Consider the following 18,142-nt stretch of genomic DNA (forward strand, 5'->3'; position numbering starts at 1 on the left):
GAGGCACAGGACAAGTTAACACTCTCCTTACGTCTGGCTTCCTGTCTTTGCCCATCCCTCTTGTGTTTTTAATCACCTGTGTCACAGGACACGTGTAAGTAGTTGGCATGTGTTAAACTCTGAGTAGAGCAAAATCAGAGTTAAAAGCAAATGTTGAACCACTTACATTCAAACACAAGCTAGTGAATGAAGAACTTTCGGTTCAAGGGCCAAATATTCTGCATTCCTGAGAAATCTGTTTCTCATTCTGTTAAGTATTTTCACATTGCACTTTGCTTCCACAAACTAAGTGGGTGTACATTTTTGAGTGTAGCTTTATCACTTCAAAATCTGAATTAGGAGAATGAAAGAAAATATGTAGTTTTTAATTTTTTTAATTTTTATTTATTTTAGAGAGAGAGTGCATGTGCATGTGTGCACCTGGGGAAGAGGCAGAGAGAGGGGGAGAGAATCCCAAGCAGACTCCACACCGTTAGCATGGAGTCCGATACAAAGCTCTATCTCAAAAACGGTGAGATCATGACCTAAGCTGAAATCAAGAGTTGGATGTTTAACCGCTGAGCTACCTTAGTGCCCCTATGTATTCTAAAAAAAATCCATCCATGAAAAGGGAGCCAGGTGTTAGTTTCCTACAGGGGGAACGTTCTCATGGAGGTACTGTAAGGCCAAGTCGGTCCACTTCATTTCTTGCTCTTTAACAGATTCTGTGGTGCCACCGTTGTCCTGTTCAGGTTCAGGAAGCTCATTCTGAAACGGTACAATGGACATTCAGAACGCTGGTATATTCTGCATTAATAAGCCCCTTAAAACTCAAGAGTACTTAGAATTAAAACCTGTGAGTTCTTAGAAACAGGCAGCATAATTGACAGAAATGTATCGTAAAGAAAGAACTAGGATAAAAAAACGTGAGGAAGTATCACATGTATCGCTCACATGTGCCCTGATGTCTGTAGCAGGGAACGGCAGCACCACGACTCTGGCGCTTGTGCAAGAGGCAGTGGTGGCAGAAGGATGAGAGCACAGGCTTTTGGAAGCCACTGGGATCCAAGCCCACAATTCCACCCTTTGCTGGGTTACCTGGGCAAGGTATTCAAACTCCTGGAGCCTTTGTTTTCTCTTTGGCAATGGAGGAAAAAGGAGCCATCACCTCATAGGATAGCTATGAAAACCAAATGGGATCAAGTAAATGAGATCAAGTGCTCACCACTGTGGGGGCCATCCAATGCTCAAGAAATAGCTGCTGTTATTACTAGTGGCTAGGATCACTGAAAAGACCCCCTACTGACTCTTTTCTGGGGAGGCTGCTTTAATAGAATACCACATTTGCTGGAATATTCCTTAAGCACAAGAAATGTATTAAAGATAAAACAAAACAAACTATCCTGTCCCCAACATGCTCATATTATTATTAAGTGGCAAGCACTGAAAATGTAACATGATAGGTGAGACTTCCCTCTAGTGATGGAGCATAGCAACATAAATCCTGCAAATGACCAGTTCATATCCGGCCAGCAATTTTCTTAGAATGGTAAATCATGGGACACACTTAGTATAGAATCTGACATATAGATTTTTCAGCATGAGATTTAATTTACATGTAACACTGTATAAGTTTGAGGTATATGACATGATGATTTGATACATGTATGTATTATGAAATGATTATTGCAATAAGGTTAGTTAACACATCCATCACCTCACATTGTTATTTAACCATATTTTTGTATGTGTTGAGAACTTTTGATAGTTTCCTTGTAGTTTAAATTTAAATTTAAATTTATTACTACCAGGATTTTGCTTTGTACCAGAGTTCACTGACACCAATATATGTCTTTTTAATTACCTGAATTTACACCTTTTGAGGGGGGGCAGCAAAGTGTTACCCGATACTGAGACTTAGGATTTCCCACTGAATTCCATTTTGCAGTATATGAATATAGTAATGTTTTTATCCTTTAAAATTATTCAAAATAGTGGGGCCCCTGGGTGGCTCAGTCGATTGAGCACCCAAGCAGCTCAGGTCATGGTCTCACCATCCATGAGTTTGAGCCCTGCGTTGGGCTCTGTGCTGACAGCTCAGAGCCTGGAACCTGCTTCAGATTCTGTGTCTCCCCCTCTCTTTGCCCCTCCCCTGCTCATGCTCTGTGTCTCTCTCTGTCTCAAAAATAAATAAAAACATTTTTAAAAATTTGTAAAAATAAAATAAAATAATTCAATATATATAACATGATTTACTTACAGTTTGTACGAGTATTATCTGAACCACATACATCTTGTTTTACAACATACAACATAATACTGAGATTCAAACACATCTGTACAAACTGCAAAGAATTATCATTTACTGTAACACAATGATACATTCAAACTTAAAGAGAAAGTTTGTTTTCAATAATTATTTATAGCTGACAAAGCATAAACAAGTCCTTTGCTAATGAATTATGTGATTGGCAGACAAGCAACTTTACTTTATTTCACCTTATCCGTGGTATATGTTCTGAAAAAGTGTCTTTCATTTGGTCACTACTGTCTCTTGCAATGAATGCCAAGGTTAAAAAAAAAAAAGCGTATGTGCTTGGAAAACAAATGCACAGTATCCTGAGGTATCATAAACCCAACCATCAATTATATGGTATACTGCAAAATGGCCTCGATGCTTGGCAGCTACTCCTATGAAAAGGCAGAGTCCTCTTCCCCCGGTTTCAGATTGGGACTGGCCAAGTGCCTTACTTTGGCTAACACAGAGCAGCTGCAGTGTCAGTGGGCTCGCTATCAGCCTGAGCTCCAGGCAGTCTCACTGTTGGTCTCCTGCTGCTCTTGGAACCCCGAGACAGCCATGTGCAGTCTAGGCTAGTCTGCTGGATAATGAGACTTGGGCCTAAGCACCTTGCCATCCCAGCTGACGACCTGCTACCTACCAGATTATGTGACAAGTCTCCCGATAACCCAGCCTCCAGCTGGCCTGCTGGCTGACTGCAGAGCACAAGCAGATCCAGCAGGGATCAAGCTGGCAAGGACTGGAAGACCCTCTGAGCCCAGCCACAAAATTATGAGATAAACGGCTATTGTTTCAAGCCACTCTGTTTGGGGGAGATTTGTTAGGCAGCAACAAAAGCTAACCAGTACACACATTGCCTCAGAATCACAAGACACAGGAAAAGACACAGATTCGCAAACAGGCTAGGCTACAGCCTGGATGTTAGCATGGAAATTTCTCTCCCTCAACCCCTTCCACAGCAGTGGTCCCCAAATCCTGCCATGAGCCTGTCCAGAATTAACCAGCTCCCCTCCAGTGTCGTGCCTTTGTTCAGGCCCTGCTGATACACTACTTTGTTCAGGCCTGCTGATACACTACTGCAATCACTTCCTTACTGGTCCCTCTGCCCAGTCATTTGCCCTCTTCTCCATGTCACACATCCTCTAACAACACTGCTGAACTGATTTTCCAAAACTCAAATTTGAGCATGGCAGATTTCTATTTTGAAGACCACTCAACCTCAGAATGAGGTTGAAGCATTGCATCAAATACTCCTCTCAAAATCTGGTCCAAGCCCATCTTTTCTGCCTACCTTAGATGACAAATATTTTCTCCATCCACAGTGAATGTCTTACCGTCTCAAGCCTTCAAAACTCTGAGCCTGTGAACTTCTGTCCCCTCTGTTGGAGTGCCCTTGTCTATCCCCACTAAATTTCTGGCCCTCCCTTATGACCAGCCTAAATATTATATTCTCTCTAAAGCCCTTCCTGATGCCGAATGGGCAATCAGCCACTTCCTATCCTATGCAGCTGTTTACAACCCATTTATAACACTTATTGTAATTATTTATGTATGTTGCCTCTCTAGCACCCCAGGGGCAAGAACTATATCTGACGTTCACATAGTCTTATGGCATACAGTAGGCTTCAAAAAAATGCTTGTCGAATGAAAAAACAAAAGTTTATAAGACAGGATCTGCAGCCTTCACACAGACCTAGGTAGGAAGTCCCAACTTACCAGCTGTCGGGCTTTGGACAAGTTCCCCTCTCTGATCCTATTTCCTTACTATAAAATAGGGATAACACTACTACTCTTGCAAGGGTGTTTCAAGGGTTAGAGATAACATACATGAAATCTCAACCTCGGTCCAAGGCATAAAACTGGTATTGAGTAAGTGACAGCTATAATTCTCATTATGCACTCTCTTTTGACTATTTTTCTAAACTTGAACTAAGCTGTGACTTATTATTTGTGTATTATTCATTGAACATATTATCATCTCTTAACCTTAAATGAAAATGTAGGTGAGCTTAAGTTTATTTGTTGGTCAACAGCATTAGCAGTCTACTTGTAAGCTGTATTTCATTAACAGCTCCTCTCAAGGCACTTGGCGTGCTCTACAGAAAAAGTTCCCAGAGCCTGTTCTCTTTGTTTTTTGTTAGGCCTCTATGACATACATAGGATTTTAAATAAACATTTATAAATGCAAAACTTTTATGTTTTATTTTTTAAAAATGTTTATTTGAGAGCAAGAGAGTGCTTGTGAGTGGGGGAGGGGCAGAGTGCAAGGGAGAGAGAGAATCCCAACATGGGACTTGATTCTATGAACTGTGAGATCATGACCTGAACCAAAATCAAGAGTCGGACGCTTAATCAACTGAGCCATGCAGGTGCCCTTACAAACGCTAAAACTTTTAGATCATTTATTATTACATGAGGTTCAACAAACTCCTTGCAGGACAGTTCTCCAGAGATCAGGAAAGAAAAGAGTATCGCAGGGCCCTTTTGGTCTAAATGCAAGAAAGCCAGGTGTCTTTCAAACATTTTCCAGGAAACCTAGGATAGGTGTGTATTTCAAGAGTGTGTCTCTAAAGATGTCAATCGATCAACCACAGGTAGACAAGTAGGAAATACAGAGTAAATGCCACTGCTTCGTGTTCCACTCCATCTTGTGCATTAAGGTCTCATTATCTGGTTTACTAGCTTTGGTGCAGTGGACAGAATGTGGCTCAGAAGGCTTGGGTTCCAGTCCTGGTGTGACCCCTAACTGAACTCCTCATATCAGCTCTCTGAACCACATTTCTCTACAAATAAAAAGGTCAAGCTATCCAGGGTCTTCTAGAGTTAGAGGAGTCCACAGCTTTCATTTCTTTGCCCTACTGTTTTATTTGTCCATTGATACCCTACATCTACTAGCACACTCCAGATCATACGTCTAAGCCACCATCGCTGGCACAAATTATAGCCTACCAGTGGTATTGCAACATCCTCATACGGCAGCTTGTCTTCTCGCCAGGCATCGTCAATCAAATCCAAGATCCTTCCATCTCTCTGTACCTCACTGTCCATTCTCCTGCAGCTTTGATCTTGTCAGATCTATAAGCCAAAGAGGTGACTTCTTAAACATGAAGGCTGAAGGGATGATATAATCTAGCACTAGGACTCCCCAGGCTTTTTAGCCTGGATGTGTCTTTTGGTGTAACATCACCCTGGGAAATGGGAAAGACTCATCTCCTCATTTGGGTCAGGTGACAACTTATTTATAAGATCACAGTCTCTCCGTTCTGCCTCCCGCTCCCAGCCCTCCCCGCTGCTGAAGGATGCTTTATAGCATATATAGGACAGAACTCAGATATAGCTCAGTTGACAGACCAGTGTGACAGTGTGACCTTGTGTGCAAGGCCACGGTATATCTAGAATGTAGCTTTTCTCTCCTAATATGCATGTTCACCTTTCCCTGTTCGGGATGCCTTTGATGAATCCCTGATTCATAACCAAATCTCCTCTCTGTCCCCTTTAGCCTTTTCCTGAAATATTTCTACAAGTCTCCACCTGCCTTGGCTCTAATATTAGCATCCTTAGGCACAGGAGCTAAATGAACACACTGAGATACTGAACTGGGCCACACAAAGTAACCAACTACAGATCTGACAGAAATCCTCAGCTGAGTTTGTAAAGGAAAACTGCCTCCCTTCTTAAAACAGTGCCCAACCAGAGTTCTGAAAGGAGCACCACCAGGTGAACAAGAGTAGCAGGACCCCATGCTGCCCATTTCTGCTTTCCTTTGGGGTTCCTTCCTGATTTTTTTTTTTTTATTGTTTTCACTGTCCCTGATACCATGGTGGCAAATAATTATCCTCAAATTTTAATATATATTAAATTTAAAGGCAAGTACCATTCATATCATGCTTTGTTTCATGTACAAAATATCTCCATGTCTCTTAAATAGTCATCTGCATATTTGTGCTTTGGTAATTTAGACATTTTATATTAATTGTGAAAAGAAACTTTAGTTTTTTTTTTTATTTATTTTTTTTATTTATATATGAATCCTTCCTGATTTTTTAATGCTGTACTCCCTTCAATGCCTGGACCAAGTGGTCAAGATGTTACTTAGCTCCTTGGCCATAGCTGATTCTCCATTTTTCTCCTACACAGCTGCAGCCAGCATGGAGAAAACCTCTGGTTTCCCTGTTTCCAAGTTTGGGCTCTGCTTCTTCATTATGGGTTATCACCCTACTGTGCTTCCTGCCACAAAGTAGCCATCCTGATGGCCTGGAAGCCAATGGCACCAAAGGCACTTCCAGTCACTCCTAGTTTCTGAGGCTATGAACATTCACACAAGGAACAATCTTTCGGGGTGGACTCCAACTCCTTCAGACAGGTCTGTGCTTGTCCCCAACAGCATGATTGCAAGATAGCCCTAATGCCTAGGTAGTAATTACACAAGTTGGGTGGGATAAGAGTTTTTGACCTCATGGTAAAGATCCAGGCAAAACTGAAGCAGAAGGTATCCAGCTAGTTCTGTCTTCAGTGAAACAGATGAAGCCTTGATGTTTCACTCAAGAATTAATTCAGTACTACCCAGTAGATAACTCAAAGCAAGTATAAGGATATTGACTTTAGGAAATTTACATACAGTTCCAGTTATATTTTTGGAATCCCTGTCCTGTAAGAGCCCCTTTTCCTGCTGCCATTCCTTTGCCCTTGCTGCTGTCCCCTGGGATACCCTCATTTCTCTAGTTGATCAGAACTAGTTAATTTTCCCAGTCACACATAGATTGTGTGACTTTCTGTGAAGTGTTTTTCAAATCACTCTACCTTTAGCAGGCATTCTGCCCTTGAACGTTTCCTTGTTGTCCTTAGGATCCACCTAACAGGTTAGGTAGTCTTTCCAACAGTTTGCCAGGTATCCTTGTCTCCAATTAATATGTGTAAATTTTGCAGCAAGACTCAGCACAGCACATCTTTCCCAAATTTCGCCTCAATCTTTTTTTAGCCGTCCCTCTTGGAAACACCACTAACCCTGCCACACTTTCCAGACTTTGCACGTAAAAGCCTTTTTTCCCCCATCACTAACGCCTAATTTTCCTTCCAAACTCAACACTGGGATCAGCTCATCTGGTCAACATCCCATTTCCAGAGTCAGACGCTGATGTGCCTTCACTCTTCAGGGGCTGGAAGAGTGGAAAGCATCGTAGATACGCAATGTCCCACACAAGGCCCGCTGTCCCAAGCATTTGCCACACTCGACAGAATGAACCACTACTACCTTCCTGAGCAAACTTTTCTTACACAGTTAACAGTCCCAATGCCTGGAACGCTCTTTACGATCCCTTTGTTTCCAGCTAACCCCTAGTCAGTCTAAAAAACTTGCCTCCCAGGTCGTGTCCCGCAGGAGCTTGTCACACTGCTCATTACATGGTTTTCCCAGACCCTCGGTGCGTCCGATCCCCGGAGCAGGGGCACGTTTTATCTCATCATTGCACTTCATCGCTCTGGGAACAAGTAATTAACAAGATCTAAGTGGGACGGCCTTTTCGCCCTTACTAGAAATGACCCTCGCAGGCCACCACCATCCGTAAGAAGCGTGGGGCGGCTCAACAGTCCCGGCTTCCGGCTCCAAGATGGATACACCAAATGTGGAAGCGGGGGAGGCCCAGAACCGCCACGGAAGTGCCTTTCCACCCGCCCACGGCGTGCACCGGGGAAAGTGATTGTGAGCATGAAGTGAAGCCATCGGCCTCCACCCACGGGAATGGGGAAAGGGCGACGCTGAGGAAGCAACGCGTCGGCGTCCCTGCAGACTAGGGGCGCAAGAAAGTCTTACCCGCGCGGGACCTAGCGCCGCACCCGCTTCTACCAGACCCCACCCTCAGCATCACGTGACCCAAGCCCTTTTCGCTCCGACTCCCGGATGTGGGTGAGCCCATTTGTTTGAGCGGAGGGGAGGTCTGGGAGGACGCAGCTTCGATTCAAAAGCGAGCGGGCAGTGGGCGGGACGAACGTGCAGACAGCGGAGGCTGGACGTCGGGTCGGCGGAGACGCGCGTGCGCGCCCCCGGCCGGAGGTAACGGCGGGAAGGCTCGGGGGCGCGCTCGCGGCGGCCCGGTAACTGCTTGTGGGCCTGTACGACGGGCGAGGGGCGGGCGTGCCCTAGCTCGGAGGCAGCCCTGGCGGCGGTGGCGCCGCGGGCTGCGCGGCCATATGGCCCGGGGCTGGCCTCCGCAGCAGCCCGCAGGCCACCAGCCCCGCCTTCGCCGGCCTGGGTCCGCTGCGGCGCCCCGCCCGTCCGCCTCGCTTCGAGTGCTGTGCGGACCCGCGAAGGCGAATATGGCTCTGCCCGGCACACCGTCCGGGCCAGCCAGGTTGTCAGCCCCTCCCCCGAGGCCGGGCCGGCGGGAGGGCGGCCGGGGGTGAGGGGAGCGAGCTGCCGCCGAGCCCTCGTCTTCCGTGGCGGAGCCAGCTGCGTGCCGCTCTTCCTCTGCAGAGGAGGAACCCCCGGCACAGCCCTCCCGCCTAGGCTGTCGTACCTGGTTAGCTTCCCAGCATTGTTGTGACAGGCCCTTGACGGCACCTGATGCCGGTTCTCTAATGGGGGGGGAGGGGGGAGACTTAAGCAGTTTTTGAAGTAAGTTAATGTCAGTACAGGAGGTACGGAAATGTGACAGAAATCGTGAAGGACTGAAGTTACGGATTGCTCCAAACAAATCAGGGGTGGGAAATAATCATATCTTAGAGTGAGGGTTTAAAAGGGACAGTTCCTTAGGAGTACTTCAATCTTGAAGATACTTGAAGACAGGAAATTCAAGCTCAATGGTTTTTTTTTTTTTACGTCCTTTACAACATCAGAGAGTAAAAACGAGTCTGCTGGTAGTGACTAATCTTCATTTATAGTTAGAGTGCACTTATTTCCACAAAGTAGTTTTCGTTGAGCCTTACATCGGATTCATTAAGTTATTTTATTCCTTTAATAAAGCAGTACTGTAGGGTAGGTGCACTGCTGTTATAGTTACCCACATGCTTGCATTTCATTTTATAGCTATGGAGAGGACGTCCTAGTAAGGATCATCAACTACATGTAACTTTCAGATATTTATATTTAAACTTATAGCTGTAGTTTAATAAAGTGTATTCTCTTATTTGAAATGCAGTACCGCCTTTAGATTTGTATCAGCTTCTTACCCTTTATATCATTATCAGTGATCAGTAGAGTAAAAATGAAATTAAAATGGGTTAGAAAAAAATTAAAATGAAATGAGTAGAGATTTATAAACATTTAGACACACCGTCCTTTAAAAATGTATGTAGATTCAGGTTTTACAAATTATTTGTAATAAATGTATCTTAATTGTACTGAGGCCATTTTTCTCCCATTAGAAGGTGGATTTTTTGCTTTGTCCTTCCCATTTTCATTTATGTAGTAGTGGTGGCCAGTTGAGACAGCATCAGTAATCCACTCTATTAGAGATCGCTACTTTAAAAAAAAAAAAGTCAACTTGATTTGAAATTCATCTGCAGCCAACATGAACAGTGGTTGCAGGGATCGAATTTATTTTTATGTTAGTTTTTTTTTTCCCTCTGAAAGTTAAATTTGCTTTTTTGGTTTTATAAAACCACAATAGTGTCATCATACCTGTGAAAATTTATAAAAGTACCACGATGTCAATATTCAGTTTGGGTTGTTTTTTCCAACTGTCCCTTAAATGACTGTTTACAATTAGTTTGTTTGGATCAAAATCTCATAGAGATCCACATGTTGCATTTGGTTGATACATCATTTAAATCTTTTTTAATAGAGCAGTTCCCTCATGTCCCTTTCTCCCCATAATAGTCTAGAGTTAACTGATTGTATCTGCATGACATCCTTTAACATGTACATCCCTTTATTTCCTTTAAACCAGTAGTTAGATTTAGAATCACATGGTCCAGTATAGTAGCCACCAGTCAGGTATTTAAATTAATTAAAATGAAATCAAATTAAAAATTCAGTTCCCTAGTTTCATTATCCACATTTTAAATGCCCAATAGTCACAAGTGCCTGGTGGCTAACCTTGGAATGGTGTAAACATAAAATATTTCAATAATCACAGAAAATTCTGTTGAATAACACTAGAAGATTAGATTCAACCTCAATTTTTTTTGGGGGGGGCAGGGTGGTGGGGATAAGATTTCCTAGGTGGTGCAGTAGACAATCTATTGCATTAATTATCAGAGAGGCATGAAATGCCTGAGTTGTCTCTCTTGTGTTAAGATTGAGCAGTGTAATGCGTTCAGGTATTGTTAGCCCAATCCATCCATCGTGAAATTCCCTATGAGCTTTTCACTTAATGGGGAAATCTTTTCATGGATCTAGATTGCCTGTATCCATTATTGCATTAGGGATTGCAGAATGCTGATATTCTAATTCTCTCATTCCTTCAGTGTTTATTAGCTGGAAATCTTTTATGAAGAACAACTCTCCCCCACCAGCCATTTGACTACCATCAGCTATTTGAAATGTAGTTTGTACAGGAAAGGCAAGAAAAATGCTTAATTCTTTCCCTCTATTTTCAGACTACAGTAATGAGTTGGTGGCCTAGCAACCTCCAAAGGTAACCATGAGGGTTTTTGCATTTTTTTAAAAAATCATCATGGACTTGAATATATTTAAACTGTTTCAACTTACTGCAATTTTGTTTTTCAATACCCAAATTTTCCTACCTTTGGGTAGTGGCATCTCCTTTAAGTTGGCTCCTGTCCACCTTGATATGACTAGTAGCCTTTGATAATTCCCTTTTTTTCTGGTAAAAGCATGTTCCTCTCTCATTTATACATTAATGGCCACCAAAAAGACCTGGTTCCTTTGAGTGGAAGATGGTATTTAGAGACCACAGCCTGGGTGCTCTTGCTGCTAGTTTGGTCAATGGCTCTAGGATTTACGATGGCCAGAGTTAGAAAATACACTTATTATCATTTATTATTTTTTAAATATGAATTTTTGAGAGAGGGAGAGCATGCGTGCGTGTGTGTGCGTGCGCGTGCACACACACGTGAGAGAGGGGCAGAGAGAGAGGGAGAATCTGAAGGAGGCTCCAGGCTCTGAGCTGTCAGCACAGAGCCCGATGCGGGGCTCAAACTCACGAACTGTGAGATCATGACCTGAGCTGAAGTCAGATGCTTAAATGACTGAGCACCCAGGCACCCCAGAAATACATTTTTTTAAAATAAATATACAGAATTCACACTGATTATTTACATTTTAGGGTTTTTTTGTATTCTTATATGTGTGTCTTTTTGTCTTGCTGAAAATCTTAGAACCACATTAGGTTAACATAATTACTTTTTTTCTTTATCCTATATTCTACATATTGGTTTTAAGTTAATGATACCAATTTTATTATTAACCATATGATTCCTAATAGTGTTTAGGATTTCTTTGCAGTTCTTTTTTATCTTTAATATAAATATATATTTTATCTTTAATATATATATATATAATGATATAATATATATCACAGCTTCGGCTGTGTACAGTAAAACTTGCATTTTAAAGGCATATGAAACAATTTGCTATATGGTTTGTTTGCCAACTTGATATCTAGTTGATACTTGTTTCATTTTGTTTCCAATTTTTAATATTCCTTTTTTAATTTGGATTTTTTTATATATGTAACAAATTAGCATAGTTCTCAAAACAAGTACCTGTAAAACACAGATATCCAGACAAGTTTAGCTTTCATTCCTCTTTTCTCCACCCTGTTTCCCTTTGTTATAGGTATCATGTTTACTGGCTTTGGATTTATCCTTTGATAAAAACAAATGCATTATCTACTTGCTTTCCCCGTCTGGTAATATATGCCTTGTAGATCCTTCCATAGGAGTATGTTATCCCTTTTGACAGCTTCATAACATTCCATTGGTGAGTGAATATTCAACTAGTCTCTCTCTCGATAGGCTTTTGTGCTATGTCCTACTATTGCACATTGTGCTGCACCGTGTGTCCTTGTGCATGTGTGACTTTGTATTTTTGCCAATGTGTCTTTGGGATAGTTTCCTAGAAGTGGCATTGTTGGGTCAAAGGGTAAACACATATTTCTCAGTTGCTAGGTATTGCCAAAATCTCTACAGAAATTATACCATTCTGTGTTCCAAATTTGCCTACCATGTATGTGAGTGCCTGTTTTTCCATAGCCGTATCAGAGTATATTGTTAAATGTTTGAGCTTTTGTTAATCTAAATATAACTTCCTGTATTTTAAATTTGTATTTCTCTTACTTGTGAGACATCTTTTCATGTTTTGTTTTAACTTAATTAAGTTTTTATTTTCATTTCAGTTAGCATACAGTGTTACATTAATTTCAGGTGTACACCTTAGTGATCGGTACTTCCATACAACACCTGGTGCTCATCACAGCAAGTGCCCTCCTTAATCCCCATCACCTATTTCACCCATCCCTCCACCCATGTCTCCTCTGGTAACCATCAGTTTGTTCTGTATAGTTAAGAGTGTTTCTTGTTCTCTCTCTCTCTCTCTCTCTCTCTCTCTCTCTCTGTCTCTCTCATCCCTATGCTCATTTGTTTTATTTCTGAAACATAGGAGTGAAATCATATGGTATTTATCTTTCTCTGACTTATTTTGCTTTGCATTATACTCTCCATCTCCATCCATGTTGTTGCAAATAGCAAGATTTCATTATTTTTTATGGCTGAATATTCCATTGCATGTACATACCACATCTTCTTTATCAATTGTTGGACACTTGGGCTGCTTCCTTATCTTGGCTGTTTAAAATAATGCTGATATTTTCATATGTTTAAAGTCATTTGCATTTCTTTTTGTGTGAACTGCTTGTTCATATCTTCTGCCCATTTTCTATAGATTCCTCCCCCTGTCTGGTTTTTATTTATTTATTTACTATTTTTTCCCCTCAACTTTTAGGAAATTTTTATATATTGGATAATTTACCCCTTGTGATAAAACTTTCAAATACTGTTATTTATCTTTTGACTTTGCTTATTGGCATTTTCCCTATGTACAAGTGTATCTTTATCTACTCTGATTTCTCGGTCTTTCTTCTTATTCTTTCTGGACTTTGAGTGATAGTTTGGTCAATGTTTTAAAATTTCATTTTTATTTTGGAAAATTTCTTTGATACTTTGTGTTTTTTCCCTTAAGTTTAGGTAGGAACCTTTCTGAGGAATGATAAGTTATATTGATTGTTTATTGGAACAGCCAGTTTATCAGCCATAGTAAATCTGACAGAACCATATGTCTTTGTAATCATAGTAACACCAAGACAGGTAAGGGACAGAGCATTGTTACCCTCCTTTAAATGAGACGTGATGGGTAGGCATAACCCTTTTATTAGTACATATCAATTCATAATTCTATCTGGAGTTTTATTTTCTTCCTGTGTCCCATTTTGTGAGTAATTTGATCTTGGGCATATACTCTGAATATTTTTCCTGAATTGTAAAATGAAGAGGTTAAGTAAGAGGCCTTCAGATCCTTTCTAGCTCTTAAATTTCAATATACTAATGAATTTCAAAGCTGTGCCTGTTATTAGCTATCCTATGTGGATTCTTTTTCCCCTAAGACTTTAAGTGTCTTTTCTCTGTTTCCCACCCTGCATTTCCTTTAACTCTCCTATTCTAGATTTCACCACTTTAAAACAGCCTTTATTCCAAAGAAAAGTTGTAATTAATAACTTAAAAAGAGTTAACCATTAATAGCTTATGTCTGTTGATGTCTTGGTCTAACTGCAGAAATGACCATTGTAGAGCTACACCGTTTCCATTTAACCACATTTAGCATTTTATGTTAGTGGCAAGGAGTAGCAGATGATCAAACAGTAATTAAATTGGTATTTAATATTATGAACCAAGAATATCTAACTTTATATCATTATCACGTGGCACAGGCAAAGAAGAAAGCAAAGTGACATAGTACCTAGAGTTGAATGAAGCTCAGTTTGGCTAGCAAGGAATCAGTGATCTAGCCATGAGAAACTCAAATTAGAAAAGTCCATAGAAAATCTGGGTCCTTGCTGTTTACCTGATCCCAAGGAATGAGAACTGATGGTGTTTGGCAGCTATGCAAATAGATGGTGAAGATATTGGTAAAGAAACACACTAGTAAGATTATTTTCCACAGAGAAGGTTGATGGTTCCCCCACTCCACCATCATCCATTTTTTTAAAACAGAAATGTCTTTGTTTTAGTCTTAAACCATTTTTACTTCTGAAATGGCAGTTTTCCCAGATGTGGACTATTTTCATTATTGTGTTACTGCCATCTGGTGTCCATGGTGTTGAGCTTGCATTTTTCCTGTATTCAGACTTTTTCGTTTGGTTTCATTTATTGCCAGTAAGACACTATTAAAGCAAAAGAAGATATGAGGGTATTTTTAGATCTGAAACTGTAAAATATATAAACACTGCACATTGGTTGGGACTTGGGAGTCGCACTGCCTAGGTTTGATCCTAGGACTATAATTTGTAGTTTACTGTAGTCAAGATAGCCTCAGTTTCCTCAAAGTAGTAGTATCTTTTATGAGCGTTGTGAAGAATGAATTTGACTGTATATACAACACAGAACAATTGAGCATTCAATGGCTGTTACCTTCTGTTATAAATATTGTTAGTTATTAATAATATCCAGAAAATGTTAATGTATATTAGTAAATGTGTATTACTAATACATTAATGTTTAAGAATTATGTGACCTAAAAAAGTATAATTTTACTGATCATAATTTTGAATAACTGTAGTAGCACTGTCCTTAGGAATAGCTCTTTCTTTCTTTTCCTTTTTTTTAATTTTTTTATGTTTAGTTTTGAGAAAGAGAGAGAGCCCATGAGCGAGCAGGGGAGGGGTAGAGAGAGGGAAACACAGAATCTGATCAGACTCCAGGCTCTGAGCAGTCAGGACAGACCCCAGTGCGAGGCTCAAACTCACAAACTGTGAGATCACGACCTGAGTTGAAGTCAGACACTTAACTGACTGAGCCACCCAGGCTCCCCAGGAATAGCTCTTTCTTACAGATTTAATAAATACCCATGTACGGTAGTCAAGAGCATGCTACTTACAGTGCACATTTGATGGGCTATTAGAATCCCATGAAACCTTGGAGATGATAGTTCATACCCCCTCATTTTACAGATGCAAAAACTGAAGTCCAAGGACACAAAGCTGCCTAGTTGCAGAGCAGGGCTATATCTTGGGTTTTCATCTACATGGTGCTATGTGAACTATGCACTGCCTCTCAGCTCCCCAGAGGGGAATAAAACATGGAATGTAGTTATACTGTAATTAACCATATGATGGTTTGAAAGAAAGTGGATTAGAACATGACATTCTTTTTCTTTAGGTTTTTATTTTATTTAATGTTGGTGTAATATAATGGGAAAACCAACTGGAGAAAAACCCTCTCTGCCATATTTGTGCACAAATAGTTTAATACTCCTGTTAGTAACTTTAGAAATAAATGCAAATAACATGCAGTAGTTGTATTTTCCAATCTTTCATTCCTCTCTGTGTCTCCAGGACACCCTGTTTTCTCCTCTGTCGGTACATTTGTCACACGGGGGGATCATTTTGGGTTTAATTTTTTCTTTCTCAAACTGGACTATTAATTCCTTGAAAAGGACCATTTCTTTCATCATTATGTACCTGTGGTTAGTACAACACTGAATTCTGTGTTAAATGAAGGAATCCCCTTCTCTTGTCTTTATAATCGATGAGGCGTTAGTACAAAGGGGCAGAACCTCCCACCACAGCCTTTGAGAATTCCGTAAAGACTAATTCAGGGTTGAGCCTTTGAAGGGTTAAGGAAGAAAAGTAGTTCCTCAGGAATGAGAAGTGGTTTGACATTGGTTAATAGTTTTGTAGAGGTGAAGAAACCTACAACAGGTACTTCTTATTGGCAGGCACTTCCAAATTTAAGGGTAATCTTTCCCCTGTCCTTCTCACCTTCCTTTCTTTATGGTGCATCTTTACCTTTCTATGGCAGTCTGTTCTTTCTCCTTCCGTTCTTCTCTGCTAGACTCTCCTCTGCAGTTCTCCAGCTATGACCAGGTTGCACAGAGGGATAGGGAAAAGGGAGGAGAGTTGTGATAAGTTCAGCCAAAAGCATCTAGCATTTGCCATCTGAAATGCTACACTAAGCTCTGGAGCTGCAGAGGTGAATAAAATTCAGTTTCTGCCCTTAAGGGTTAAATAGTAAGGAAAAAGTGTGCAAAAATCTCATTCCCTGTGTAGTGTAACTCCTATGAAAGAGCTCTTAAGGACTTGCAGTGGGGGAAGCACAGAGGAGGGAGGACCCGTGGGGCTGCCTTTTGAGGGAAGGGAAGGTGTTCTGGGAAGCCTCACAGGCCTGCCATTTCAAGGGTGGGTAGGATCTCTCGTGATAGACCAAGAAGTTCAAGCTCAGGGCATTTAACCTTTTTATAGTATCAGTCTCTCTCTTTTTTAAAGGGCAGCGATCTTTACCTCTTTTTTTTTTTCTTTAAGTCTTTTCATTTATTTTGAGAGAGAGAGAGTGTGCCTGCATAAAAGGAGGTCTAGAGAGGGAAGGAGAGAGAGAGAGAGAGAGAGGGAGAATCCCAAGCAGGCTCTGTACTGTCAGCTCAGAACCTGATGCAGGGCTCAAATTCACAAACCCCGAGATCATGACCTGAGCTGAAACCGAGAGTCAGATGCTTAACTGGCTGAGCCACCCAGGTACGCCAATGTCACCTTTTTATAATATCTCTTTTTTTAAAAAAATAAAGGTATACTTTTCCTCTGATGTGTGTGACCCCTGATTACTTCCTCTCATTTTGTGAGGGGCTTTGTTGTTAGTGTCCTTCTGGGGCACAGAACTGGTTCACAGGAATGCAACAATAAGGTATGATTTCTATCATGTGGGAAGGCTGTCAGTAGCATTCAGATCATTGTAAGTCATTTTCTTGTAGTCTGAAATGTATTTGGTCCTAATATTTCTTGAAGGGATATTCCTGGACTGCTTCTACACCCATCCTAAGAAGTGGCTGCATTTTCTCATTGTTATTTGTTATTGTATGTTTTCATTCATATTCTTAGGTTTATAAGTTGGAATGTTAGAACTTGAAAAATGAATTTTCTCCTGACTGATTGTTTTTGCTTTCCCAGTTGCCAAGACAAAGGGGATTTGGCGATGGAGGCTTTGTTGGAAGGAATGCAAAATCAGGGACATGAAGGGTAAGATTGCTTTTGACCTTAAGCTCCTCACTGAGTTTAAAAAGCGTATCCAAGTTATCCCTCTATTTTGTGCTTTGGCTACAGAAGCAAAAGTGCTGAGCAAAAGCCCAGTTGATCCGTGTCATGTTTGTGGACGGCATCTCTCTTTGGGGCGTTGGCCTCATCTCAGTAGTGAAGCCAGTGAAGCTGGCTACTTGTTTTCATCCCCCTCTAAATTTTCTCCTCCCCAGAAGCAAACGTAGAAGTTCAGCAGTTTTGTACACTAAGAACAAATGCTTAAAAAAGTGTTTAAGCCTTAGTGATGATAGCTGTCTGTGGCCATTGCTGGACACCTGTTTGAACCCAGTGCACCTATCTATGTTTACTTCTTTTTCTGCCTCTGTAATATCCGGCACCTCCTGTAACTGTGAAGGATGTCAACAAGTTTACAATAATAAGGCCGGCTGCAGGAGGTTTCTAATAATAAGGCGGGAAGAAATCATTGAAATAAACCTGGCTCAACGATGAATTTCTTGAAACAGCTCTTAAAATTGTATTATCACCTTCCCACTAGCCTACTCACTTCCAAGGCTTTTTATTTTGGTTAGCTAAGAATGTGACAAGCTCGCCTGGATTCTTCCTGATAGCTCTCCTAAAACATTACAGAAGAGCTACTTGTTGGTCATGGAAGCCCCGCTCACAAGCC

General features: G+C 41.1%; 2 protein-coding genes across 8 annotated transcripts in view; one reads left to right on the forward strand and one right to left on the reverse strand.

The window, feature by feature from the left end:
- Positions 1-358: 358 nt before the first annotated feature.
- ANAPC13 (anaphase promoting complex subunit 13) lies at positions 359-8,229 on the reverse strand. Of its 2 annotated transcripts, none has more exons than XM_025913308.2 (3): positions 8,088-8,229; positions 5,228-5,353; positions 359-747 (listed from the first exon to the last, which is right to left on the reverse strand). In XM_025913308.2, the coding sequence occupies exons 2-3, from the start codon at positions 5,324-5,326 to the stop codon at positions 622-624; spliced, it is 225 nt and encodes a 74-aa protein (XP_025769093.1). In that variant the 5' UTR covers positions 5,327-5,353; positions 8,088-8,229; the 3' UTR covers positions 359-621. The 2 variants fall into 2 exon arrangements, with proteins under 2 accessions (XP_025769093.1, XP_025769091.1); XM_025913306.2 differs by lacking the exon at positions 8,088-8,229 and adding an exon at positions 7,635-7,753.
- CEP63 (centrosomal protein 63) overlaps positions 7,869-18,142 on the forward strand; it is a 67,854-nt gene continuing 57,580 nt past the window's right edge. For 2 of the 6 annotated variants that reach the window (XR_015239989.1, XM_086674332.1), the window contains exons 1-2: positions 8,340-8,625; positions 17,389-17,457. Coding sequence is in view for 5 of the 6 variants with exons in the window: in XM_086674332.1 (XP_086530458.1) it covers positions 8,465-8,625; positions 17,389-17,457 (230 nt within the window). In the remaining variant the exon portion in view is untranslated. The other 4 variants (XM_086674334.1, XM_086674333.1, XM_086674336.1 and 1 more) reach the window with 4 other exon arrangements.

The sequence above is a fragment of the Puma concolor genome, chromosome C2 (assembly GCF_028749965.1).
Source record: "Puma concolor isolate L17-30 chromosome C2, mPumCon1.1.hap2, whole genome shotgun sequence".
Lineage (NCBI taxonomy): Eukaryota > Metazoa > Chordata > Mammalia > Carnivora > Felidae > Puma > Puma concolor.

Coding starts and splice junctions, on each gene's coding strand:
- ANAPC13 (XM_025913308.2), bottom strand. CDS start 5,326: ATGGACAGTGAGGTACAGAGAGATGGAAGGATCTTGGATTTGATTGAC. Junction 748..5,227: donor AGGATGTTGCAATACCACTG/GTAGGCTATAAT, acceptor GTACCGTTTCAG/AATGAGCTTCCTGAACCTGA.